We start from the raw sequence: 27634 nt of genomic DNA on the forward strand, positions 1-27634 counted from the left end.
ATACTGAAACATTTCAGAACCATGAATGTGGAGAGTGCACCATGTGTCTTGTACAGAGGACGTTTGTTTTTTATTTATTTATTTTCATTTGACAAAAAACGGTACAGTTAATCAACATTCACATATGTAAATGTACCCAAAACAGCCCTCTAATTTTCTCTCTAATATACATTTACTGTATATTGTGTATAACACTGTCCTATATGTACCATACAGTGTTGACCTATTTGTTTTTCAACCTGCTGAATAACTTCCCTTCAGGGATCAATAAAGTACCAATAATGTGAGAGGAAAACTAGTTTAAAGCTAGCACTGCATTGTGAAGAACCATGGTAATCTTCTAGTGTGCCGGGATGTATTTTATTACATACAAACTAGAATATATAAAATATCTGTAAAAGTAAACAAATAAAAAATATAGAATCTTGAAAATAAAACAAGTAAAAATATAATAATTTTGGAAAATGGTAGCCTTTGACTTTATAGTGTTTTTCCACACAATGGCTACCGGTTTCCAATGTTCTTCTAGGAAAGTAATTTTTTGGGGTCAAAATATCTTAAAAATGCTGATAATACAATAATGTTTTATCACATAATGACAGCAAATTAGCTGGGTCTTCATTTTAAATAATTTATAATCAGTAACAGAATACCAATTATTAGACTACCAAGCACAACTCTCATATGATACTTGTGTTATATTACTTTAAACTTCATTCATAATACCTTATTGTAACAAAAATAAATAAATCATTGTAAGGTTTGTACATAGCTGTTTTCTGCTTGTTATATTGTAGTTGTTTGTTTTTATTGCAATACTTCTCCATTATGACTAAAAGTACGTAATATAATATAATATAATATAATATAATATAATATAATATAATATAATATAATATAATATAATATAATATAATATAATATAATATAGGCAACGCGGTGCCGCAGTAGGTAGTGTTCAGTGGTGTCGGCTGGGTCAGTTGGCGTTTCTGTGTGGAGTTTGCATGTTTTCCCCACGTGTGCGTGGGTTTCCTCCTGGTGCTCCGGTTTCCCCCACAGTACAAAGACATGCGGTACAGGTGAATTGGGTAGGCTAAATTGTCCGTAGTGTATGAGTGTGAATGAGTGTGTATGAATGTTTCCCAGAGATGGGTTACAGCTGGAAGGGCATCCGCTGCGTAAAACATGTGCTGGATAAGTTGGCGGTTCATTCCGCTGTGGCGACCCCAGATTAATAAAGGGACAAAGTCAAAAAGAAAATGAATAAATAATATAATATAATATAATATAATATAATATAATATAATATAATATAATATAATATAATATAATATGGGCGTCATGGTGGTGCAGTGGGTAACACAATTGTTCATGTGGGTTTCCTCTGGGTGCTCCCCCACAGGTTCAGAGACATGTGATAGGTGAATTGGGTAAGCTAGTGTGTATGTGTGTGAATGGGAGTGTATGGGTGTTTCCCAGTGATGGGTTGCAGCTGAAAGGGCATCCGCTGCATAAAAAACATATGCTGGATAAGTTGGCGGTTCATTCCACTGTGGCGACCCCAGATTAATAAAGGGACTAAGTCGAAAAAGAAAATGAATGATATAATATAATAGAATATAATATAATACAATACAGGATAATATAATATAATATAATATAGTATAATATAATATAATATAATATAATATAATATAATATAATATAATATAATATAATATAATATGATATAATATGATATAATATAATATAATATGATAAAACAGGAGATCCCCCACTCAAATCCTCCTATCACTTAATGCATTATCTCAAATCATAATATAGTCATAAATTATATGCTCATAACGATTTCCAGCTCTGTGACGGACATATCCATTTAGACTCCATAGCTAGTCTATGCAGTGGACACAGAAACTCCAACAACATTTCCGTCCGACCGACAAATGTTCGGGAAATGACGTCAGTGCAGACAATAATATGGCGTCTACGATCGCTGTGGAGCCTATAGACAAACAACATTTAGCGATTCCGTACAAATAACATTGGTTTATTGTCACCTAAAGTCGCCAATGGGCAGCACACCTCCGTCGATAATGAGATTTGATCTTTAATTTTTCTGCTCTTTGTCTGACATCAGCACTCCATGTCCGAAGGACCTCGGGCTCCCTGGTCGAAGCGGGGTTGCGTGGAGTCGCATCGCCGAGGTAAAGCCTGCTAAAAACCGTCTCATTTCACACAGCAACATTGTCATGCTTCAAAACACACTCCTTTAAACCGGACGTTACCGAAAACACCGGAATGGTTTTGTTTGTAGAGGGTTGACATTTGCTAGGACGTGTCAGCGGTGATTATTGACTGTGTCTGTGATGTTGACCTATCTAGTGAGCTCCCTAGGTAGACAGCATGTTTGGTCACTATTTGTAAGAGAAGCGTTCTTGAGATTTAGTGACCACGAATGCAGTCTAGGCGGACAGATTAGTAGGTGACACAAGATTGACAGTCTTTTTTTGTTCAGTTATTGAATTCTGAACATGTCATATACAGTAGATGCTAATAATACAAGCTTCTCTGTGAATCGGTCAATCAGTGTTGTTTTTGTGTCTGATGGTGCTGAGATTTTGAGCATGAGGTCATTAAAATTCAAAGGTTTTCATTCATATAAGGTGTAATATATGGTTGAAGAGTAGTATTTGTCTTTAGTAGTGTTCAAACTTTTCTCTAAACGTCTTATTAGTTTTTATTACCGAGATGTTTATCACATTGTAATTTATTGTAAAACAATAATGTATATAAAATTAAGAGACATCTGGGTAGTTACTGGAGCAGTTAGCCCATCCCCCCCCCCCCCCCCCCATTTCTCTTTAGCGGAGAGAAGATTCTTTCAACTATTTTCTGAACAGTTTTAATAACTCATTTCTAATAACTGATATATTTGATCTTTGCAATGATGACAGTAAATAATTGACTAGATATTTTTCAACACGCTTCTATACAGCTTAAAATGACATTTAAAGGCCTAACTAGGTTAATTAGGCAGGTTAGGGTAATTAGGCAAGTTATTGTATACTGATCGTTTGTTCTGTAGACTATCAAAAATAAAAATAGCTTAAAGGGGCTAATAATTTAAAACTTCAAGTGGTTTAAAAAATTTAAAACTGCTTTTATTCTAGCTAAAATAAAACAAATAATACTTGCTCCAGAAGAAAAAATATTATCAAACATACTGTGAAAAATTGAAAAAATAAAAAATAAAAATAAATCAAAGTGGGCCTAGTAATTCTGACTTCAACTGTATGAGTGACATTAGAGTTTTTTATAAAGTTCCATCTAAAATATAGGGAGCTGTAAAATTTTTAATTATTTATTTAAAAAGAAGTGTCATGTAAAAAAAAAAAAACTATAAAATTATGATATATTATTATAGTGTGAGAAAATAACCTTTATTATTGTAATATTAATATAAACGTAAATCAGTTAATATTAATTTCTGTACTACATATAAATGTGATTTATTATTTTAATGGCAAAGCTGAATTTTTGTGTACAGTACCCATTATTCCAGTCCTTAGTGCCACATGATCTTTGAATAATAATTTTCACTCCCATCCCGGACGAGCCCCCACATGTAACCCACCAGTCCTACTGCACCCAACCAATGCTGAGCTGGGATTGAACCGGCGATTCTTTGTATGGGAGTCGGTTGCTCTAACAAGGAAGCTAAAGGCCACCATGGCCTGTAGCGTCTGTCACTAGAGAATCTTTTGAGGTCAGAGGAGTGAGCTTTACCTGCATAGGTCTCTGTTACATTTCTTTGAAACATTTTAGCAGAATCTTTTAAAGGGTTTTAAAAGATAAAAAAATTGGTAAAAGAAAAAAAAAAGCTATAATCAAAGAATATAAATTATCATTATTTATCCTGTCTGCTTACAAGCATCTGGATGTGGTCTTTGTTTTAGAGCAGGGCAAGTACAAGCAGAGGAAATGTGAACGTCCCTTCAGCGCAGTAAAGCCTACGATTGGCCAGGAGGCCTCGAAAAGGTAATGCCACAAATTCATCACACTACTATTTTCTTAACTGCATAACCTGGGAAGGATGAGGAACATACGGTGCTACTCAAACAGTGTTCTACAGTATCAGATGCCCTGATATACTCAAGGGTAGTTCATTTAGGGCTTAAAAAAGTTAGGGCTGGGCGATTTGGCCTGAAATCTAAATCTTAATCGTTGATTACGATTAATGAATGATTATTTTATGTTTTTTTTTGCCCTCATACTTCACTGATGGTTTTTGTACAGTAAATTTGCTCACATATTTTTGAATGAAAGGTGTATTACTTGACTTTAAAATAATTGAAGGAAACACACACTATCTACTGTAGGGCTGTGCAAATAGTCAAAAATTCGGTTTTGATTTCGATTTTGGCGTCTAACGATTATGAAAAAACATTAATCGAGATGAACAATTATTGCATCATATACCGCCCCCTTTCCAGTTGTACACATTTGTTGCTCTGCAAAGCTCAGTTTCATGTGTAAAATTACTAAATTATTATCCATATTAACCCTCATTTGTGTAATAAACAAACGAGTTGAGAATCAAAAGACATGTGAAAGAGAATCCGTTAAATCGAAACCGCACTGCTCTTAAAGTGACAGCAATATTCCTGCTGCTGTTTTTATCAATAATTAAACAACCAAAGGAGAAAATCACTCGCTGCTCTTGACTGAAGGACTTTTGTAGCTATAATTAAAGTTTTTTTTCTTACAGTGAAGATGCTTAAAGCACAGTTTGTTTCATATTTTTATCCTATTGTATTTATTTCCCTTTCCTTATTTACAGGAAGGAAAATTACTGTATATATACAGTTGAAGTCAGAATTATTAGCCCTCCTGAATTATTAGCGACCCTTTTCCCCCAATTTCTGTTTAATGGAAAGAAGATTTTTTTCAACCCATTTCTAAACATACATTTAATAAATTATTTCTAATTACTGATTTCTTTTATCTTTGCTATGATGACAGCACATAATATTTTACTAGATATTTTTCAAAATACAAGCATTCAGATTAAAGTTAAAGGCTTTATTAGCAAGTTATTGTATAACAGTAGTTTCTTCTGCAGACAATCAAAAAAATATATTGCTTAAGGGGGCTAATAATATTGAGCTATTAAAATAGGTTTCAAAATATTTAAACCTGCTTTTATTCTAGCCAAAATTAAACAAATAAGTCTGTGGACCTTTTTCTTTATAGAATAAATGTCTCACACCTCAGAAGACAAAGACAAAATGCAATGAATGCGCAGTGGCTTTTGGAGGTGCCAAACCACTCTTTTGAAGCGCAGCTGCTAAAGACAGCAGGGAAGAGGTAATAATACTAAACCACTTTGATGACAGACTTTGGCTCAGGCGTTTTAGAATGACCAATACAACATTTCAGATATTTTAGGCTGAATTTACATTGCATGGTTTAAGTGATCCAATTCCGATTTTTTTTTTTTCTCTCATGTACGTGTAAGCAGGTAAAAATCACATCGATTCTAAATTACTCAAATCAGATTCAGGCTTGTTCAAATGTGGAAGTTTATCTTGTATGAATCGGATCTGTGATCTCGTGTTTGCAGTGTAAGCAGGTAGATCAGATTATCTCCTGTAAATGCGAGTCGCGCATCATTAAAAACCATAGCGAATAATGTCAACTCTGATGCTTTCATTTTAGAACAGACTTCAACAAGACAAAAAAAGCTTTTATATTGTCATGTAGCATAAGTTTTTAACCATGAGAGAGAGAGAGAGTGCAACACCCTCTATGTAAACAATATAAATTAACATAAAACTGTTGCATACATCATGTGCATAAATCACGCTATGGACATTAGATTAAGATGCCTACTGGTTTAAAAAAGCCTAGATTAAAGTAAATGGCCAAGTGAGAACATTTCTGTCATAAACTGTAGTAAAACAACTTGTCAAAAAATATATATGTTAACCCTGCGAACAGACTAAATACAGGAATGGAGAAAAGGGCGCTCTTTTATTATCAGCTGTAAGTCAGCGCTTGCTCTTTTTTCCGTGTTATTGTGCCTTTTGCTTTGTGCAGTGTAAATGCAGACAATCGGATATGAGTCACTTTTAAAAGATGATGTAAGCCAGTCATTCAAAAAATTGGATAGAGTCTCAAAATCAGATTTGACCATCAAGATCTGCAGTGTAAATGCAGCCTTACAATGGGGTTGGTCTGCTGGTTTGATTAATGCTGTCTCATCGCGCATATCACATGATCCGTTAACAAAATGACTTGACTTTTTTGATGCGCATGCTGGAATTTATTCGTTAAATGTTTTTCCATCAAAGTTTATGCAAATTGTTTCATATCGGATAGAAAGTTTATGCACATCTTCAAAATGTATGCGCAGGTTGGCATTTCAATTTAAAGGGCACCTAGGTTTCCACACATGGTCTGTTTTAAAACATTTTAAACTTGTAAAACTCCCTCTTGATCACATTTGATGATGATTGATGATCCTAGTGAACTGAACAGATCTTTTATTCACACATCCTGTCTTGTTGATATGATTATATGCGTTACCACAGAGACATGTTATACACCGCTGTCAATCAATTCGGTGGGCGGGGGAACTGCACTCGTACGTCAAGTTACGGTCGGTCTGAAAACCGCTCCAATTGGTCCACCGTTTTTGTGTTGTTAAATTGAAAAAAAAGGACTGGGTGTGTTTATATCACCCCAATATGACGGTCTATACACCATACATACACAGATATCTGTCCAAACAGCTTTAAAAGTAGATTTTTCACCATAGGTGCCCTTTAAGCAATTTTTATGCAATAATGCAGTTAAAAATAGGTAGATGGAAACAGCAAATTTTGCAAGATAAGACCCACGTTCTCTCATCTAATCCCTTAAGAAAGCATCTGCTATAATGATGTGGATGTTTGTACCAGCTCTGCGTCACGTTCATGTTGCCATTCAAATAGAAGTCCGTGTTGCTTTCAAATAGTTTTTGGCTTTTCAAATTAGTGTTTATGTTTGTACTTGAGCGTGTCTGACCTTGACATACTGAAAAGAAATGACCTGGAGAAGATTTCCAAGTTGAAAAATACAACAAAGAACTAAAAATAGTTCCACGTAATAATAGTTCCACAGTTCAGTTTATCAACTGAAGCAGATATTTCCAGAAAGTTTCCTTTGTTATGTGGTTTCAAACTTCTGTAACAAATGTCGAACTAACACCATTAAGCCTGATTTAGCTAGAAATGTATTTCACAGTATATTGATGTATTTAACAGTGTGTTGATGTATTTTACAGTATATTGGGGCATTAAATGCATTTTTTCCGTGAATTCTATATTAAAATTTGCATATTATTTGTTAAAAGGTTTCTCTTCTGGTTTATTTTCAGTGTGCAAAGTAGGATATATGTGTATGTGATCAAAGATCTTCTGTCTCATTTATGTTTCAAGTAATTGTTTCCTGTTTGCACACAGCGTTGACGTTCGGTTGTTGGTGCATCTTTAGTATTTCAGTCTGTTGGTAATTATCAAGTAAATTTAATGATCGGGGCTTGTTCAATTTGTCATTTAGGTGAATATCTTCAGAATTAAATTTCCTACGGACACGAGAGGTACTGTCCTCTGATTGGCTCGGACACTACCTGTGACATGCCCGTGGCCAATCAGAGGTGAGTGTGCTGTGTGTGTGTGTGCAGTAGAGGGAGTGTGTGGGGGAGCATTGAGATTGAGTTTGGCTTTCAGCAGCAGAAACCGAAGTGCTGAGGTGTGAAAGTCCTTCCAGAGCCTTTATTAAAGTCTGGCATGTTTTTTCACTGTCTTTTATTCACTAAGCTACAAGTAGATGAGACAATTAGCTTGATAATGAACTTGAGGAGATGCTGTTTAGTTTAAATAAGCATTTAATGAAAGATTTGAGTAATTCTATTTTGTTTTAAAGGGATAGTGCACCCCGAAAAAATTATATTTCAGTTTAAAAAAAGTTTTTTAATAAAACAAGTGTCTTATGCGCACCAATTTTGCATTTAATTAATAAAAATACAGTTCAAAATTAGATATCTCTGAGTCGTGAGAAAAAAACTAAATCATATTCAAGGAAATAAGAAAACATTAAAGAAATGTGTAATATTTTGAACTAATGTACATATAGGAACAGAAGCAACAGAATTTAATTCAATTACTGTAATTATTCAAAATATATAAAATTTTATGCAAAAAAAAAAGTTTTTTTGGTTGCTTATAATTTTTGTCTTGTTTCTAGACTAAATATCTTCATTTCAAAGCAAAAAAATATTATTTTACTTACCCCACCAGCAGACCATTTCACTTGTTTTAAAGAAAAAACTCTTAATTTTGAATTATTTCTTCTCAAGTTGAAAACAAAACAATATTTTCAATTTTTTCACTAAGAATTTGTTTAAATATTTGGCATAGAAACGAGACAAAGTTAAATAACATTTTAACACTTAAGTTTTTATTTTATCGCATAAAAATAATCACAATACCAGATTTTTCCAATATCATGCAGCCCTACATAGGACTATGTTGAAAAATATTTTTGATTCACTTCGAATGTTGACTGCTGTGTGTGTGTGTGTGTGTGTATATGTATGAATGTGTATATAAATATATTACACATTTTACTGTTCTTTTCATTTAAAAATGTTTCATTTAAAAAATATAAACAAATTATAAAATGTATTAAAAAAATTGGAGCAGTATGTATTAGAAAGATTTCTGAAGGATACTGTGACTGGAGTAATGATGCTAAAAATCAGCTGTGAGTTCTACTTTTTTTTTGCTGTATTTATTTGGTAATAAATAAATACAGGCATAGTGAGCAAAAGAGACTTCTCTAAAAAACATATGAACATCTAAATCTTGCTGTTATAAAAGTTTAGCACTCTATCTAGTGTTATGTATTTAAAATGTTGAAAATGCATGATTTCTTGTATCTATATTCAGTTTTTTGTTCATTAAGTGCACATCTAGTCATCTTTATTTCTATAGCGCTTTCTACAATCTAGATTTTGTCAAAACTGCTCTACATGGATGAACAGAAGAAAATAGTCAAATAATAATATTTTCTATTGTGGGACATAATCAGCAGGTTGAAGAATAATGCTCGAGTACTAGTTTATATTTTTATTTTATTTTATTTTTTACAATTTTCTTGTGTTATTATAAAGTATTTCTAAGCTGTTGGTTAGATGCTGTTTGTTTCTGTGAACATAAAATACTAAAATACTTATTATTAAAATACTTAGTATGACGAGACCATTTTCTTTAAATACAACTTGTCTCCTACAAGTTTCCTCTAATATTAAAAAAAAAAAAGGAATAGTTCACCCAAAAATGACAATTCTGTCAACATTTACTCACCCTTTATTACTTCTGTTGAACACAAAATCATTTATTTTTCAAGAAGGCTGGAAACTTGTAACCATTGACTTCCATAGCATTTGTTCTTCCTGGAACTCAAGAGTTACTGGTTTCCAGCCTTCTTTAAAATTAATTATTTTGTGTTGAAAAAAGAAAGAATCTCAAGGTTTGGAACCACTCGATGGAGTAAATCGTGAGTAAATACAATTATTTTGGGTAAAATATACCTTACAGCCTTGTCATGGTGTGATTTAATGAGTTCGTTTACATGGACACAAATAATCCGATTTGAATATGATTAAGACAGTACCATGTTATACCAAAAGAGTCTATCATGTAAACAGTGATTTTTGATTAATTTATTCAGATTAAGGTCGAACTTAACAGAAATCGAATGAAGACGTGGAGTATGCTGATTTAAGTCGCATTATTGAAGTGCAGTAAAGACATGTAAACACAGCAATCAAACTATTAGCGGTGTGTAGGAGTTTCACCGCATTTTGCGATAGGATAGTCTATACACGCATGGCTGTTTGACACTATTCACTGCACCTACCGAGTCAGTGAAGGTCCACAGACACCTGCATTGTGAAATGCTGAGGTTTTTTTCTCGCATTTGGTGTGAGCTCTCAAATTCCATTAAAACAAAACGCTTGTGCTAGTCCTTAATTCATACTCTCAACCAATACCTCAGTTTGTCACGGGGGCTTAAATGAAATATCCCTAAATGAAAGTGAAAGTGCCAAACTGCAGTTAAAGCTAAAAATTAAAAATGAAACGCCTGAAATCACATAGTGTGGTGACGCAATGACATTAATCGAATTATGTGGTATAAGATGTAAAACGGGATCATGAAAGGAACATTCAAAAAGCAACTCGTGTAAACTCCTTAATCATATTATTGTCTTAATCAGATTAAGGCAAATAATTTGATTACTGCTGTCCATGTAAACGTAGTTGTTACAAGGATTTAGATTTTTGGGTGAACTGTCTCTTTAAATGTCTTTATCCATCAATGTTGGTTGCCACTGAACTCTAAGACCATGAATCATTTTTATATTTCCATCAAGGATTTTAAATGTCTTTCTATCACAATTATGGTCTTTCCAACCTTGCAGAGTTCACCAGATGAATTTGTCACATTGACTCATCCTGACAGCTAATTTTTAAGAGTGTTTGTGTCTCCGCAGGTGCCTAATGGCGGGGGATGTGGAGGTCTACCTTTCCCAAGTGCACGACGGCAGCGTGTCGTCAGGCTTCAGAGCCTTGTATGAGGAGCGACTGCTTCTCGATGTCACTCTGCTCATCGAGGAGCACCACTTCCAGGCGCACAAGGCTCTGCTAGCTACGCAAAGCGACTATTTCCGGGTCATGTTCACGGCAGATATGCGGGAACGTGACCAGGATAAGATCCACATGAAGGGGTTGACGGCAGCCGGCTTTGGTCACGTCCTTCGCTTCATGTATTATGGCTCTTTAGAGTTAAGCATGCTCACGGTGCAGGAGATATTACAGGCTGCTATGTACGTTCAACTCACTGAAGCTGTGGAGTTCTGCTGTTCCTTCCTGCTGGCCAAAATCTGCTTGGAGAACTGTGCCGAAGTCATGCGTTTGCTGGAGGACTTTAGCGTCGGCGTGGAAGGCGTGCAGGAGCAGCTTGATGCGTTCTTGTTGGAGAACTTTGTGCCCTTGATGGCGCGGCCGGACTTCTTGTCTTATTTGAGTTTGGAGAAGTTGATGGCATATCTGGATAGTGACCAGCTGAGTCGATTTCCAGAAATTGAGCTGTATGAAGCTGTGCAGGCCTGGTTGAGACATGACCGGAGACGCTGGAGACACACGGATGCAGTGGTGCAAAACCTGCGCTTTTGTTTAATGACGCCTGCCAATATCTTTGAGAAGGTAAGAATGGTCCCTTGGTTCATGTGTGAATGACAAATAACAGTCTGCTCGAGGGAAAAGAAAATATTTAAAAAAAATCACAGGGTTAGGAATTTTCAAGATTTTTTCAAGAAAGGCTTAAGTGTAATCACTTTAAAATGACTTTTTTGCTAGGAGGAAACTTATTATTTACTATTGTTATAGTATAAGTTCAATCGTAAACATATTAAGGGGTTAGTTAGTTCACCCAAAAATGAAATTATTGAGTTCTGTAACTGTGCCCTGTATGCTGTTCCAATCCCAAGACCATCATTCATTCTCATCTTCAGAACACAAATTAAGCTCTTTTAGACGAAACCCTGGAGCTCCTGATCCTCCGTTCTGTTGTGGAAGACAAAAAAAGGGGGACAAAAACATTTTTTTAAAGTTTTTTTTTCACACAAAAGTGTGTGTGGAGCTTCGTATGATTACAGTTGACATTTTACAGTTAACATTTGACAATGTTTTTGGTAAGGATGCACCGATACCAATACCAGTATGGGGAATCAGGTCAAAACTTGGTTAAAAATAAAAGTTTATTAAAAATAAAGTTTCACACAAAGTTAGTTAGAAACAAGATTTCACAAAAAAAACTAACCAAGTTTAACAGACATAAGGAGGACAAAAGGAACGCAACTGTGCCAAACAAAAATCAACTAACTAACCCATTAAACTCTTCGCCTAGAACTACAAAATAAAACAAAAAGTAAACCTAAAGCGTCCGAGACGTTGTTATCTTACCTACTTTCTCCTTCCAAAGCAAAACTTACAAGTGTGGCACAAATCCATAACCTAGTGTGTATAACTAAATGAATGCTGCGTGTGCGCCTTGTACGTCACGTGACAGAGCTTACCTATTCCCTCTCCTATGTCTAGAATAATACACAAATACAATGGTAACACTCCAGTTCTCAAAAGAGTTTGAAACAAAAGCGTTTCAGTATTTACATGGCAAACAAAGCACACCTACTAAAGTTAATCAAACAATGATGGATCGAAGCAAAAGGGGAAACACACACACACACACACACAAATAAATGTCAAACACAGCAAGTTTACACAAATTGCCGGCTATCGTGAACTGATATGGCACTTTAATTATATAGTGTCCCATCATCGTGCAGCTCAACGATTGGGGCTTATCTCAATTGTGTCATCGCACATCTGTCTGTATTTCGAATGATTGACATCCAACATAGCCAACCCGCATATCCTATAAACGCAAAACGAAACCAGCAAAAAGAGAAACAACTGTCCCTAAACTGTATAACGTCATAGACATAACATACTTGTATCATACATGAAATGCCGAAACCACTCACTGATACAACTCAACAGTATTTCACTACATGGATGTGATTTTTATTTTTTTGTCCTACCTGACTTCAATGTCTTAATGTAATAATGAATGTATTATATATTAATAGCTTAGTGCTTATAAACGTTTATAAAATACATTGTCAACGACTCTATAGGCTACTGAAGAATAGACCAAATATGCAATATGATTGCATAATGATCACAGCAAAACAAGCTAGCGCTCATTTTATATATAAATTATAAATATAAAAAATATAAGAAATTTTTAGTAATGGAACATTATCTGTAAAAATTTTAACTGTTATATAGTAGACTACAAGCTAAATGAAAGCGCCTAGTCAGAGCTGAACATCACTGCGGTCACTGTGCGCATGCATGTCTGTTTACAGCTTCTATAAAGATCAGACAGCCTATACATCACATAATTTTTACAATATTGTGCAGTTCTAGTGTGTATTGAACTTAATGTAAGTGTGTTCTGACATTGATATCTAAGCATTTTTTCCCTTTTACACCAGGTGAAGACATCAGAGTTCTACCGTTATTCCCGCCAACTGAGACTAGAAGTAGACCAGGCACTCAGCTACTTCCATCAGGTGAACGAACAACCGCTGGCGGAAACCAAATCCAACCGCATCCGATCTGTCAGACCTCAGACTGCTGTATTTCGTGGAATGATCGGCCACAGCATGGTCAACAGTAAGATCCTCCTCCTTCACCGGCCCAAAGTGTGGTGGGAACTTGAAGGCCCTCAGGTGCCACTCCGGCCAGATTGCCTGGCAATCGTCAACAACTTCGCCTTCTTGTTGGGTGGTGAAGAACTAGGCCCTGACGGAGAGTTTCACGCCTCTTCCAAAGTCTACCGCTACGATCCCAGACAGAACTCTTGGTTACGCATGGCCGACATGTCTGTTCCCAGATCAGAGTTTGCAGTCGGCGTTATTGGGAAGTATATTTATGCTGTCGCAGGTCGTACTCGTGATGAGACCTTTTATTCCACAGAGCGATATGACATTGTCGAGGACAAATGGGAGTTTGTTGACCCGTACCCAGTAAACAAGTACGGTCACGAAGGCACTGTGCTCAATGGGAAGTTGTACATCACTGGCGGCATCACCTCCTCGTCCACCTCAAAACAAGTCTGCGTTTTTGACCCGGGACGGGAAGGATCGTCCGAACATCGAACGCGGCGCACGCCAATCCTCACCAACTGCTGGGAGAACAAGTCAAAAATGAACTACGCTCGTTGCTTCCACAAGATGATCTCCCACAATGGGAAGCTGTACGTTTTCGGCGGGGTTTGTGTAATACTCCGTGCCTCTTTTGAGTCCCAGGGGTGTCCTTCGACAGAAGTGTACGACCCAGAGACTGACGAGTGGACTATTTTGGCCTCAATGCCTATAGGACGCAGTGGACACGGAGTGGCGGTGTTGGACAAACAGATCATGGTGCTCGGAGGACTTTGCTACAATGGTCATTACAGCGACTCTATCCTCACATTTGACCCTGAAGAGAACAAATGGAAAGAGGATGAGTATCCCAGGATGCCTTGCAAACTGGACGGACTGCAAGTGTGTAGTTTGCACTTCCCAGAATACGTTCTGGAACACGTGAGACGCTGCAGCTGAGTCTCGGCAACTTCTGGACAGTTTAGAAAACAAACGTTTACAGGTGTGACGAGTAATACTAATACTGTTGAAGCTTTTAAACTTTAGGCCAGTGCTTATTTAAGAAGAAAAAAACCCTTTTTAGGCTTTCATTGTAGAAAGGAAGGTTTGTTATTTGGTCCGAGCATTGGCGTTCTTGTAAAGGAAGAAACAAAACACAAACAGACGACCTTTTTGCTCATACGTCTGTCTCATTGCACTGTAATCATCCTATAGAGCACATAATACTCTCCATGTTTCCACACATTGTCTTCTCTGTGACGTTCTACTTCTATATCCCTTCATTCTATACACAGGAAGTCATGTTTTTCCACAAGTAGTCTACAAGCTGCGTTTAGAAACCGAGACTAGGGGAACTCATGAAAAAACTTCCATGTCCCTTTTTTCTTTAATACTTACTAATCTAAGAATGCATTTGTGCTGATACTAGTGATGTTGTAGTGGACGATATTGACTGTAATCGATGATGTTGACAAGCATTGCACTCGTATAAGGGCGTATATTACTGCTCTACAATAACACCGGTCCTCCACTGCTGACTGCAAAGGGAGAAAAAGAGGACGGCAGAGATTAGGGGACGCGTAGTTCCCACTTCTCCAACCTTTATTAGTTGTGCTTATGCTTATTTTTAACTTATTTATTAAAATGGCAAAGCCTTGCCTTGATCAAATCCATGTAACGTAATTTCTGTGTGTGCGCGTGTGTGTGTCTGTCTCACGTTTGGTTTCACCAGCAAAGGGCTAAAGCACATATGCATCTTGTGTTTACTGTTTAACACTAAATGCAGTTCTAAGAGGTTAGGCATCCACTAAGTATTAAATCAGTAGTAGTTAAAGGGATAGTACACCCGTTATACATAAATTACTCGATATCATGTTGTTCCAACATACTTTTTGGACCCTACTTAATGTTATTAAATGGACAAAAGATTATTATTTTGTGTTCCAAAGAAGTAAGCATGTGTTTAATTGATCCAAGATTATTTTGGTAGAACATTAAAGAAGGTTTTAGCAGTGGTCCTATAAACAAACGCACATACATTCAAAACACAATTAGACCGATCATTTCATGTTTAAGACCTCAATATATTGTCAGGAATCATGTGTATTACTTTTGTTTTGACTGTATTTTTCTGACTGCATTTTCCAACTCATCAAGGACCACAGTTTCAGCTACAGATCTTCTAAAATGTTCTACTGAAGAAGAAAAAAAAAAACTGCGTAGTATTTTTGGGTGAACTATCCCTTTAAGCCAGATCTTGAAGATGTTCGGCACTGTAAGTTCCTGTTACGGACCCTTACATGTGATGCTGTGTGTTTCTTCAGAGTTCCTGGTTGGTTTGTACTTCCTCAAACACTAACTTTGACCTTTTCTCTCTGTTGTGTGACATCTTTCCATCCAAACCTCATGTACATATAGATGCCAAACTGTGGTCTGTAAGGGTCAAGCTGTAATAATCAGACGCAGCAATAGATTTTAACCCGGTCTTGTTATTTATTTTAGTAGAATAACAGACAATAACTATTATAATGATAATCCACAGCCCTGTATCTTGTTCTTGAGAGGAGTATAATCATATTGCTAACTTATTTACCAGAATCTGGTGGCTCGCTGGTATTTGAAGACTTTGTAATTCATTTCCAGAAATAAATGTTCATACTGTCCAGCTGTGTCTGAGTTTTCTGACTGAATTCAAGCACTTGTATTTCTGTGTTTGGGGTTTAATGCGTGTTTGAGCCTCTCTCTTTTAGATATCAGCATCTTATCCTGTAGGTTTATCCCTGTAAGAGGATCCATCAGCTGGACATGTGCTGTGACCTTAAGCCTGTTTTTCAACTTGTGTGTTGCCACGTCTGGCAGAAGGTAAACACAGAAGAATTGTGCGTTTTTGTCGCTGAAATGGCAAAAGCTTGGTGCGGCGCCAAGGTCATGGGTTTTGATTTACAGGAACAGACCATAGTTACAATAACGAGTGGTTATTTGAGTTACAGTGGCAATCAGTATTCTCCTCTGACCTCTGGCATCAACAAAACATTTTCCACCACAGAACTGCTGCTCACTGGATATTTTCTCTCACCCCACACACACTGTTCTCTGTAAACCCGAGTGATGGTTGTGTGTGTGAAAATCCCTGTAGATCAGCAGTTTCTGAAACACTCTGTTCAGCCCGTCTGGCACCAACAATCAGGCCACATTCACAATTGCTTAAAACACATTTCTTCCTGATGATCGCTGTAAACTACAACAAATCATCTTAAGTGTTATTTTATATCTAAATATTGTCAACATTGCGTTTTAACTGTCACACATGAGAAAAATGGATATGATAATATTGTCATCATTTAAATGCGGTAAATTTGTCTGCTATGGACCTCTTGTTAAAAAAATGCTGTCATTACGTTTTTAAAAAACATTTTTGAGCCAAATCTCACAACTGTCCTATGGTGTGACTCAATTATAGTTTAATAACTAACTCTTATAAATGAAAAATGAATCATAAATAAACATGCCAGATCTAATTTTAGAAGTGGCTATTTTAGTAAATGCTATATACTCAGTGGTGGAAAGAGTACTGAAAAATCAGACTTAATTAAAAGTACCATTACTTGCCTAAAAATGTAGAGTAAGTAGAGTAATATTATCTGTTTTAATTATTACTCAAAGTATGAGTAAAAAGTCGACATTTCAAAAGTACTCAAGAGTAGTTTACATGTAATGCATTTACATGTAATTTGTGGATGTGTGTGTAAACGTAACATTCTGTATTGCCTTTAGTTATTTCCCAGCAGGTACACAACGTCATAAGACATTAATAATAGGTTAGATTTAGGTTGTGATGTCAGGTGACCAATATTCAATGTCTAGCCAACGTCTAAGGACAATATTATTTTATTGTCCAATAATGACGTCAAATTATGTTAATATTTGGTTGATTTTAGCTTGTGTCAGAAAGTAACCAAAATCCAACATTGAGCCAACATCTTAAACCAACGTCATGTTGACATCAAGTACTGACATTTATTCATCAGGTATGGCAACCAAAATCCAACATCAGATAGACAACATATTGGTAAAGTTCACACAACGTCAAGCTGTAACATCATTAGACGTTGATATTTAGTTGCGTTTAGGTTGGACATTGACGTCGTTGGCCTGGGGGGGTTGTGGTGATTATAGGGGTTAAGAATTACACAGGGAATTTATTACTGTCTTTATTACAAACTTGCTCTGTTTTAAAGATGTTTTAAATTTATAACAGATATTAAAGAGTTATAACATATATTTTAATCCCAGTTTCTTTGCAAAACATGTTCTGTGCACATGTGTATACATGTTTTTATAGAAACATGGTGCCTGCCAATCAATCGGTGGACGAGGAAAACCACACTCCTACGTCACATTGCGGTGGGCCTTAAAATCACTGGGATTTGGGTCCTATTTTAACGTCAGAAAATAAAAAAGAGACTTGTTGGGTTTATTTTACTCCAATATGACAGTGGACACTACACAGTTCTGTCCAAACAGCTTACAAAAGTTGATGTTCAACATAGGTGCCCTTTAAACTGTTTATTTAAAATGAGTTAAAACAACACAATTCTTAATTTTTGTTTCAGGCACAATTGTTCTATGTTCAATCAACTTACATTTTTGTAAAAATTATTAAGTTAGCAATCAATTGTGTTGGGTCAACATGGAGGAATTTTGTGGAACCCTGCATTTTTTACAATGTCACAAATAAAGATGAGTGTCCAACAATGAAGATAAATTGCTCCCACACGATTTAGTATATTTTAAATAATTTATTCATTCTTACTATGTCACAGCATTGTACATTTTACTGTAGAGTTCAGAAAAAAAGCTAGTGACCCCTTATATTTTCTAATATAGCAGACTTCTGGAACAGAACTATTTAGTTAAAAATATATATATACTGCCTATTTTGTCAATTACATATACAGTTGAAGTCAAAATTATTAGCCCTCCTATTAATTTGTTGTTCTTTATAAAAAATAAAAAATTCCCACATTAAGTTTACAGAAGAAGGAATGTTTCACAGTAATTCCTATAACGTTTTTTTTTTTTTTTTTTTCTGGAAAAAGTCAGTTTTAATTTTTTAAATAACAGTATTTGAAGTGCAATATTATCAGCCCCCTTAAAGCCCCCTTTCTTTTGTCGAAAGACCAAAGAAATCAGTTATTAAACTTTCAAATTTTCAGTAGAAGTTTGTTATTAAAACTGTTAATCAGAAATTGGGGGAAATATACACAGGGGGGCTAATAATTCAGATTTCAACTATACTGGCTAACATATGCAACCAACATTATATATTGATCTATTTCTCTGACAAAATATAACGTCAACAACAAATAAAGGTCTGTAGTTACAATTGTTATCTCTCACATGTTAAAAAGTGTTATTTGATACGGGTCATTCTACAGAAATATCCTCTTTTGTTTGGTAACCAGCTAATCAGTTACCTTTTGACTTTACGAAAACATAAATGACTGTTTCGTTTTATTTATTTGCATAAATATTTATTTGCACATTTATTTAAAGTTCAGATGTACCATTTTTGTTACTGGTGTTTTTTGCAATATCAAAGATTTTTGTAATATATTAATTCTAGATTTTTTTTTAGCACCGCAGAGAAATAATCGTAATTCAACAAATAGGGAATTTGTGTTTTGTTTGTTCTAAACAAGTTTGTTGAAAGTGTTATTTAATGATGTTAGCTCATTTAAACAACAATTTGCTATAAGAATAATGAAAATAATTGAAAATATTTATAAATAACTAATGATGCAATCATTTAAATCCTAAACCGTTGCTGTAGCAGAATTCAATGGATGTAAACGTATTATCTTAATTCATGTGACGGGGAAACAGACTAACACAGCGACACAATGAATCATTAGTGGGAAACAAAATGATCCGCAGTGGTGAAAAACCAGAAGAAAAGCACACTGAGTTCATATCTCTTTTTTTACAGTGCAACACCAGCGATACAGGTGACCATATTGACAAAATGACATACTAAATTAACAAAATTAATCCTTTTAAATTTGAGCTTTTTTCACCCTAACAATAAAATAGGTCACACTCGTGACTCCAACTAAAAGCTTAAGATATCATGGGATATGATGAAATGTGACTTTGGTGATTGCAATCACAATGGGCATTTCTTATAGATCTTCAGAAAACATAAAGAAAATCAACTTATGTCACCAGAATAAGTGGAACTTGTTTTTAATTAACAAACAATTATTGCCATGAAAGGTTGTTCAAATAATATGTTGTTTCATTTTTACATATCAATTTAAAAATGTAAATCTAAAGAGTTTTTCAAGAGTAATAATTCTCTCAAGGCTAGAGACAGAACAATTTCTGGCGTTTCTGTAGAAAGGCACATATTATGTTTCATATTATATCAGGGAAAATAAAGCATAGCTGTAACTTAAATACATGTTACTTTAAAATACAAATAGCAATGTAAACACAAAAATACATTACCACGATTTTAGGAATAGCTACAACCAGGGGGGGGGGGTGATATGTCCCCCTCACTTTTAGAGACAGACCATTTAGAAACAGGTGATTAATAATTATATGAAGTTATGATCTCATACAGCTGTCCCCACACTTTTTAAAATGTCCACTAAGCCCCTGGCTACAACAACAACGACGACAAAAACTACACCAAACAAGTTTATGAGCTGTGACGTTAGGGCATAAAGCACCTTAACTGAACGGTCAGTTGTCCTAAGCATACAGCAAATATTAAACAATGTTAATTAAAGAATGTCGAGGTTGCGGTTTCTACAACTTGTTTTAGAAAGAAAAGGAAACAGTCATATGTTTCCACTATGGAAAAAAGAGCTGTATTGTGCCCAATGCGCACGTGGCGCCGTGGCTTAGTTGGTTAAAGCGCCTGTCTAGTAAACAGGAGATCCTGGGTTCGAATCCCAGCGGTGCCTTTTGAGTGCTTCTGCCCTTCATTACACGTCCTAATATTGCAGACAGAGTTCTAACTTCTAACTGTTCCAGGGTCAACAAGGGTGGATCATATGATACAATGTCCCATCCCTAAGATTATTCATTTCTCAGCATAGGATATTGGTTGTAATTTCGTAATGGTTCGGTAAAATCCCCAAATAAGGCATGAATCGTTTGAAACCCTGTTATTGATGCCTTTATAAGCGCCGTCAGACCGGGGGTGAGAGACGCTTTTTTTCTGTCATCTATTATTATCAATAATAATATAATTATAATGATTATAGGCTAAAAATAATATTGAAATGTTTTGTATAATAAAAATTATTTTAAAAATTGTTGTAAGCCCAGGCCATCTTTCTTTATATAACTCATGTAATATTAGACAGACAAAGCTTGATCACTGACTGTATAATAATAATAATTCTAAAAACAATAATAAAACATAGTCTAATAATAATAATAATAATAATAATATTAATAATAATAAACAGGAACAATGAACATATTTTGTCTTATCATGAATGATAATGAAATATCTTGTTAGCCCAGGGGCATATTCATTCATTATAGACCATATAATATTAAACCAGCAATAACTGATTATTTCAATACAATAACAACAATAATAAAGATAAAGATAATAATAATAATAAGAAGAAGAAAAAAATAAAAATAAACTAAAAATAATGATAATAACAGGCTTATAATAATAATAGAATACTCAATAGAATACTCTGGGCCATCATTCATTATATACTATAATAATAATATGTAAATAATAAGGATAATATCAAGCTAATAATAATAATAATAATAATAATAATAATAATAATAATAATAATAATAATAACAACAGGCTTATAATAATAATTAAATGTTTTGTGATAGCCCTGGGCCATCATTCATTACAACAACAACAATAATAATATATAAAAAATAGTTATAACATGTAAATAATAATGATAATATCAGGCAGATGGCACCGATGACGATGGCAGCCTCCGTGTCGTACTCTGCAGTAGTGTTTGTGTTTCTAGTTAGTTTGTCCTGTCTCGAGTCATATTCCTACAATTAGTTTCACCAGAGACGAATTGTTGGACATTCGGGCACATACACCACCGAATATTTTTCCATACCTGGATTTATCTGATGTTCTGTTGGACATTGTAGTCGGCGGAGCCGCGGTGCTACTCAAACGCTTCCAAGCGCGCAGACGAGGAAAGCGTGCAGGCGCGCTGGTGAAACTCAGACAGCGCGGATTTCGGACCGCGCTGCCTAGCATCCATCTAGCAAATCTCTGCTCTCTACCCAACAAAATAGATGAACTCATTCTGCTCTCTCAGACAAACAGGGATTTTCTGCATTCAGCTGCTCTGTGTTTCACGGAAACCTGGCTGAACGACACCATACCGGACAACGCGCTTCACCTACCGGGCTATCAGCTGTTCAGAGCGGATCGCGATGAAGAATCAACACGGAAATCACGCGGTGGCGGGACGTGCTTTTACATCAATGAAAGGTGGTGTACAGATGTAACAGTTTTAAAGAAGATGTGCTGTCCAGATCTCTAAGCACTGTTTATTAACTGTAAGCCTTTTTACTCCCCGCGCGAGTTCTGCTCGTTCATCCTCGTCAGTGTTTACATTCCTCCGCTCGCGCACGCGAGCCTGGCGATACAGAAACTAGCTGATCAGATCACGGTGATAGAGCAACAACACCCGGACTCTGCTGTAATCATTCTCGGGGATTTTAACAAAGCAAAACTATCCCGTGAACTGCCAAAATATAGACAGCATGTTACATGTCCCACAAGAGACAGAAATGTACTGGATCACTGCTATACTACAATAAAGGATGCGTATGGCTCCGTCCAACGAGCAGCTTTGGGACACTCTGACCATTGTTTGATTCATCTCATTCCAACCTACAGGCAGAAACTGAAAACAGCCAAACCTGTATTAAGATCTGTGAAAAGATGGACTAACGAAACAGAGCGGGATCTACAAGCCTGTTTCGACCTCACTGACTGGAGTGTTTTTGAAGCTGCTGCAAACAATCTGGATGAGCTCACAGAGACTGTAACATCTTATATCAGTTTCTGTGAAGACGTGTGCATTCCTACCAAGACTCAACTCACATACAACAATGACAAACCATGGTTCACTAAAACTCAGACAGCTACGTCAGGCCAAGGAGGTTGCTTACAGGAATGGGGATAGGGCCTTGTATAAGCAGGCCAAATACACACTGGAAAAGGAGATCAGAGTCGCAAAAAGGAACTATTCTGAGAAACTAAGGAGTCAGTTCTATTCCAGCGACTCAGCATCTGTGTGGAAAAGTCTGAAAAACATCACAAGCTACAAGACACCATCCCCCAGCACTGTAGACAATGAACGACTTGCAAACGACCTGAATGAGTTTTACTGCCGGTTTGAGAAACCCCCCCACACCCACTCTGAACTACTCTTCAGGCCACCATTAACACCTCCACCACCCCCCGCCTCCCTCATACCTGCCCTACATTTTAACGAAGATGAGGTGCGCCAGGTCTTCTGGAAACAGAAGAGGAAAAAAGCACCAGGCCCAGATTTTATAACACCAGCCTGTTTAAAATCCTGTGCTGACCAACTGGCCCCCATCTTCACCCTGATCTTCAACAGATCACTGGAGCTGTGTGAAGTGCCCTCCTGCCTCAAACGCTCTACCATCATCCCCATCCCAAAGAAACCCAAACTTACAGGACTAAATGACTACAGACCGGTGGCACTAACATCTGTGGTCATGAAGTCCTTTGAAAAACTGATGCTTGCCCACCTGAAGGACATCACTGAACCCTCACTGGACTATCTTCAGTTTACGTACAGAGCAAACAGGTCTGTGGATGATGCAGTAAATATGGGACTGCATTATGCTCTGCAACACCTAGACAGACCAGGGACCTATGTGAGGATCTTGTTTGTCGACTTCAGCTCGGCGTTTAACACTATCATCCCAAAACTTCTCCTGCCCAAATTAACTCAGCTCTCTGTGCCCACCTCTGTCTGTCAGTGGATCAACAGCTTCCTAACGGACAGGCAGCAGCTGGTGAAGCTGGGAAAATTCTCATCTAGCATCCGCACAATCAGCACTGGCGCCCCCCAGGGGTGTGTCCTCTCCCCACTGCTCTTCTCCCTGTACACGAATGACTGCACATCAAAAGACTCCTCTGTGAAGCTCTTAAAGTTTGCAGACGACACCACACTTATTGGCCTCATTCAGGACGGTGATGAGTCTGCTTACAGACAGGAGGTTAAGGAGTTGGCTGTCTGGTGTAGCCACAACAACCTGGAGCTCAACACGCTCAAAACAGTGGAGATGATAGTGGACTTCAGGAGAAACCCCCCTGCTCTCCCTCCACTGAGCATCATGGACAGCATTGTGGCAGCAGTGGAGTCATTCAGGTTCCTGGGCACCACCATCTCTCAGGACCTGAAGTGGGACACTCACATTGACTCCATTGTCAAAAAAGCTCAACAGAGGCTGTACTTTCTTCGTCAGCTGAGGAAGTTTAACCTCCCAAAGGAGCTGCTGAAACAGTTCTACACCTCCATCATTGAATCAGTCATCTGCACATCAATAACTGTCTGGTTTAGCTCAGCTACTAAATACGACCTCCAAAGACTACGTCGAATAGTTCAGACTGCTGAGCGAATCACTGGTACAACCCTTCCTACTCCCCAAGAACTGTACTTATCCAGAGCGAGCAGAAGGGCTGCCAAAATCACTCTGGACCACTCACACCGCTACAGATCACTGCGCACCAGAACAGCCCGACACAGAAACAGTTTCTTCCCTCAGGCAATCCATCTCATGAACACTTGATGATAACAATTGCGAAACCAACATCACTGCTGCTATACACTTTTATACACATATACACTTATTTAACCACACACTTTACATGCCAATTGGCACATAACAGCTGCACATATAACGTTGTATATAGTAATAATGAATGTTAGATCAGGCCACATCTGCTCCACCACCGTCACACTCAACACTGGTGTACCACAGGGCTGCGTGCTGAGCCCCTTCCTCTACTCCCTTTTTACCACCGACTGTAGGCCTGTGAACAGATCCAACACCATCATTAAATTTGCAGATGACACCACAGTGATTGGTCTAATCAGCAATAATGATGAGACTGCCTACAGGGAGGAGATACAGCATCTGGCCACTTGGTGCACCGACAATAATCTGCTCCTTAACACCAATAAGACCAAGGAGCTCATTGTGGACTTCAGGAAGGGACGAACAGGCTCGCATGATCCCATCCACATTAATGGGATGGCCGTTGAGCCTGTCTCATCCTTCAAGTTCCTGGGGACCCACATCTCAAAGGACCTTTCCTGGACCACCAACACCTCCAGCCTGGTCAAGAAGGCTCATCAGCGCCTATTCTTCTTGAGGCAACTTAAGAAGAACCAGCTTTCATCAGCCGTCCTGGTGAACTTCTACCGCTGCACAATAGAAAGCATCCTGACCAACTGCGTCACAGTCTGGTATGGAAGCTGCTCTGTTGCTGAGCGTAAGGCACTGCAGCGGGTGGTGAAAACTGCCCAACGCATCACAGGGACTACACTGCCAGCCATAGAGGACATCCAGAAGAAACACTGTCTGCGCCGAGCACGCAGTATTCTTAAGGACGCCTCTCACCCTGCTCACAGACTGTTTTCTCTCCTGCCTTCCGGCAGGCGCTTCAGGCTCCCCCGGACAAAAACCAGCAGACTGAGGAACAGCTTTTTCCCCAGAGCTGTCTTCCTTTTGAACTCTGCCCCTCACTGACTCTTTTGCCCCCCCAATACACCCCCCACACTCCTCTAACTTATACTCCTCACAATCACTGCACTATTTAACATTTGCACATTTAAAGTTTGCACATATTCATTGCACTGATTCATTTACTTGAACTGTACATACCCACAGCACATGGACATTTGTAATTTGTAATTATGTTTATCTATCTGCTACTCCTGATTATTAATAGCATCCTGTACATATATTCATTTATGCAAATCTCTGTTCATAGCTAATACAACCTGTATATAATGTTCATAGTACATCCATCTGTAAATATCACCATAGTTTTTCTATAACTGCACTTTATAACTTATACCTGTATCCTGCACTTGCTGCTATTGCACTGCTGGTTAGACCTAAACTGCATTTCGTTGCCTTGTACTTGTACACGTGTAATGACAATAAAGTTGAATCTCTAAAAATAAACATGTACATACACTTGTCAATCTGTATATTTGCACTCACTACTTACTTCTATTTTTTTAAATATATTTATTATCTGTTTTTTGTCCTGTCTCTATAATCCTGTTGCACTGTAGAAGCTTTGTCACGAAAACAAATTCCTAGTATGTGTGAACATACCTGGCAATAAAGCTCTTTCTGATTCTGATTCTGATTCTAATAATAATAATAATAATAATAATAATAATGTATAAATAGTGATGAAAGTAATAGGCTAATAATAATAATAATAATGTCATGCTGGTAGACAAGGAATGTTGTTGTTTTATCAGTTTTATTCAAAACAATGAATTCTCTACAGATTCTGAACCATACAAGCCAGAGCCGACAATGGCGAGGAAAAAACTTCACCAATTGGCGACAGTGAAGAATTAAAAAACCTCGAGAGAAACCAGGCTCAGTTGGGCACGACTATATTTCCTATGGCCAAAGGTCTTGTGCAGAGCTGCAGTCTAGGCGCCAGAGGCTGGAAAACAAAGACTCGTCTGTCTCTGGAGCATCACAGGAATCAGTCTTATGCTCTCCACTCCTCCATGACCACCACAGCAGCTGCTCAGGATACGGCCTGGTCCAGGATTATGGAAACCTTGGGATCATCTTGTCGCTGGTCTTGGGTCGAATCAGTGGCGCTGCATAGTCTCTGAGGGCCTCGGGATAAGTATCCCCAGGTGTAAATAGAGAATAAAGAGAATAATTAGCGTAGCTGCTGTTCATAGTGTATATAAATGAGATGCAAAAACCTGCGTGGAGCACATTCATGTACCATACCGCTAAGTGATGCACTGACTGCATGCTTTACTAAAAAGATAGGTCTTTAATCTAGTTTTGAATTGGGAGAGTGTGTCTGAGCTTCGGACGTTATCAGGAAGGCTATTCCAGAGTTTAGGAGCCACAAATAAGAAGACTCAACCTCCTTTACTTGACTTTGGTTTTCTAGGTACTACCAGAAGCCCTGAGTTTTGAGATCTTTAAGAGCGAGTTGGATTGTAGCAAGACAGAAGGTTGGTTTGATAAACAGGAGCTAGATTATTTAAAGCTTTGTAAGTAAGAAGCAATATTTTAAATTCAATACGAAACTTTACAGACAGCCAGTGTTAGGAGGATAAAATTGGGGTGATATGGTCATATTTTCTAGACCTGGTAAGAACTCTGGCAGCTGCATTTTGTACTAGCTGGAGTTTGTTAATAGAGGATGCTGGGCAGCCAGCAAACAGAGCATTACACTCATACAAGTCATAAAAGCATGGACTAGCTTTTCTGCATTTGAGATGGATAGCATACTTCGTAACTTAGCAATATTTCTCAGATGAAAGAAGGCAGTTTTTGTGACATGGGAGATATGATTTTCAAAAGTTAAATTGCTGTCTAATATGACACCCAGATCTTTTATAGTAGAGCTAACGCTAACTTTGTATCCCTCTAATTGCAGGTTGAGTTGTGAGATCTGCTGTGTACAGGATTTAGGCCCAATAAGTAGTAATTCTGTTTTTTCTAAGAGAAAGAGAAGAAAATTGTTGGCCATCCAGTCTTTAACATCTTTAATACACTCAGTTAGCTTAGACAGTTTAGACATCTCGTCAGGTTTAGTTGAAACATATAATTGAGTATCATCTGCATAGCAGTGAAAGCTGATCCCATGTCTTCTAATAATGTCTCCCAGGGGTAGCATGTATATTGTAAACAGCAAGGGCCTAAATCTGATCCTTGAGGCACCCCATACTTTACTGGGCTGACTTGTGAAAGCTGCCCATTAATATTCAAAGACTGGTAATGGTCAGCTAAGTATGACTTAAACCATTGTAGAGCCTGTCCCTGGACACCTGTAGAATTTAAGAGATTTATGAGGATATTGTGGTCGATGGTTTCAAATGTGGCACTAAGATCAAGTAAAACTATAGCGAGATGCACCCTTGGTCCACAGCTAAGAGTAAATTGTTAGTTATTTTCACTAATGCGGTTTCTGTTCTATGATAAGCCCTGAAACCTGACTGGAACACTTCAAAAACATTGTTCATCTGCAGA

The 27634-nt window shown here is 37.2% G+C and overlaps 1 protein-coding gene and 1 non-coding gene across 2 annotated transcripts in view; both read left to right on the plus strand.

Annotated features, from left to right (window-relative positions):
- The first annotated feature begins 1964 nt into the window (after positions 1–1964).
- Positions 1965–27634, plus strand: part of LOC130218463 (kelch-like protein 15) — a 35111-nt gene continuing 9441 nt past the window's right edge. The window contains exons 1-4 of the mRNA XM_056450658.1: positions 1965–2204; positions 3957–4038; positions 10601–11312; positions 13169–14260. Coding sequence (XP_056306633.1) covers positions 2144–2204; positions 3957–4038; positions 10601–11312; positions 13169–14260 — 1947 coding nt within the window. The 5' untranslated portion in view covers positions 1965–2143. The remainder of the gene's footprint in view (positions 2205–3956; positions 4039–10600; positions 11313–13168; positions 14261–27634) is intronic.
- trnat-agu (transfer RNA threonine (anticodon AGU)) lies at positions 20219–20292 on the plus strand. Its single transcript has one exon. It is a non-coding gene; the product is annotated as a tRNA-Thr (tRNA).

Source organism: Danio aesculapii, chromosome 24, assembly GCF_903798145.1.
Source record: "Danio aesculapii chromosome 24, fDanAes4.1, whole genome shotgun sequence".
In the NCBI taxonomy this organism is placed as follows: Eukaryota; Metazoa; Chordata; class Actinopteri; order Cypriniformes; family Danionidae; genus Danio; species Danio aesculapii.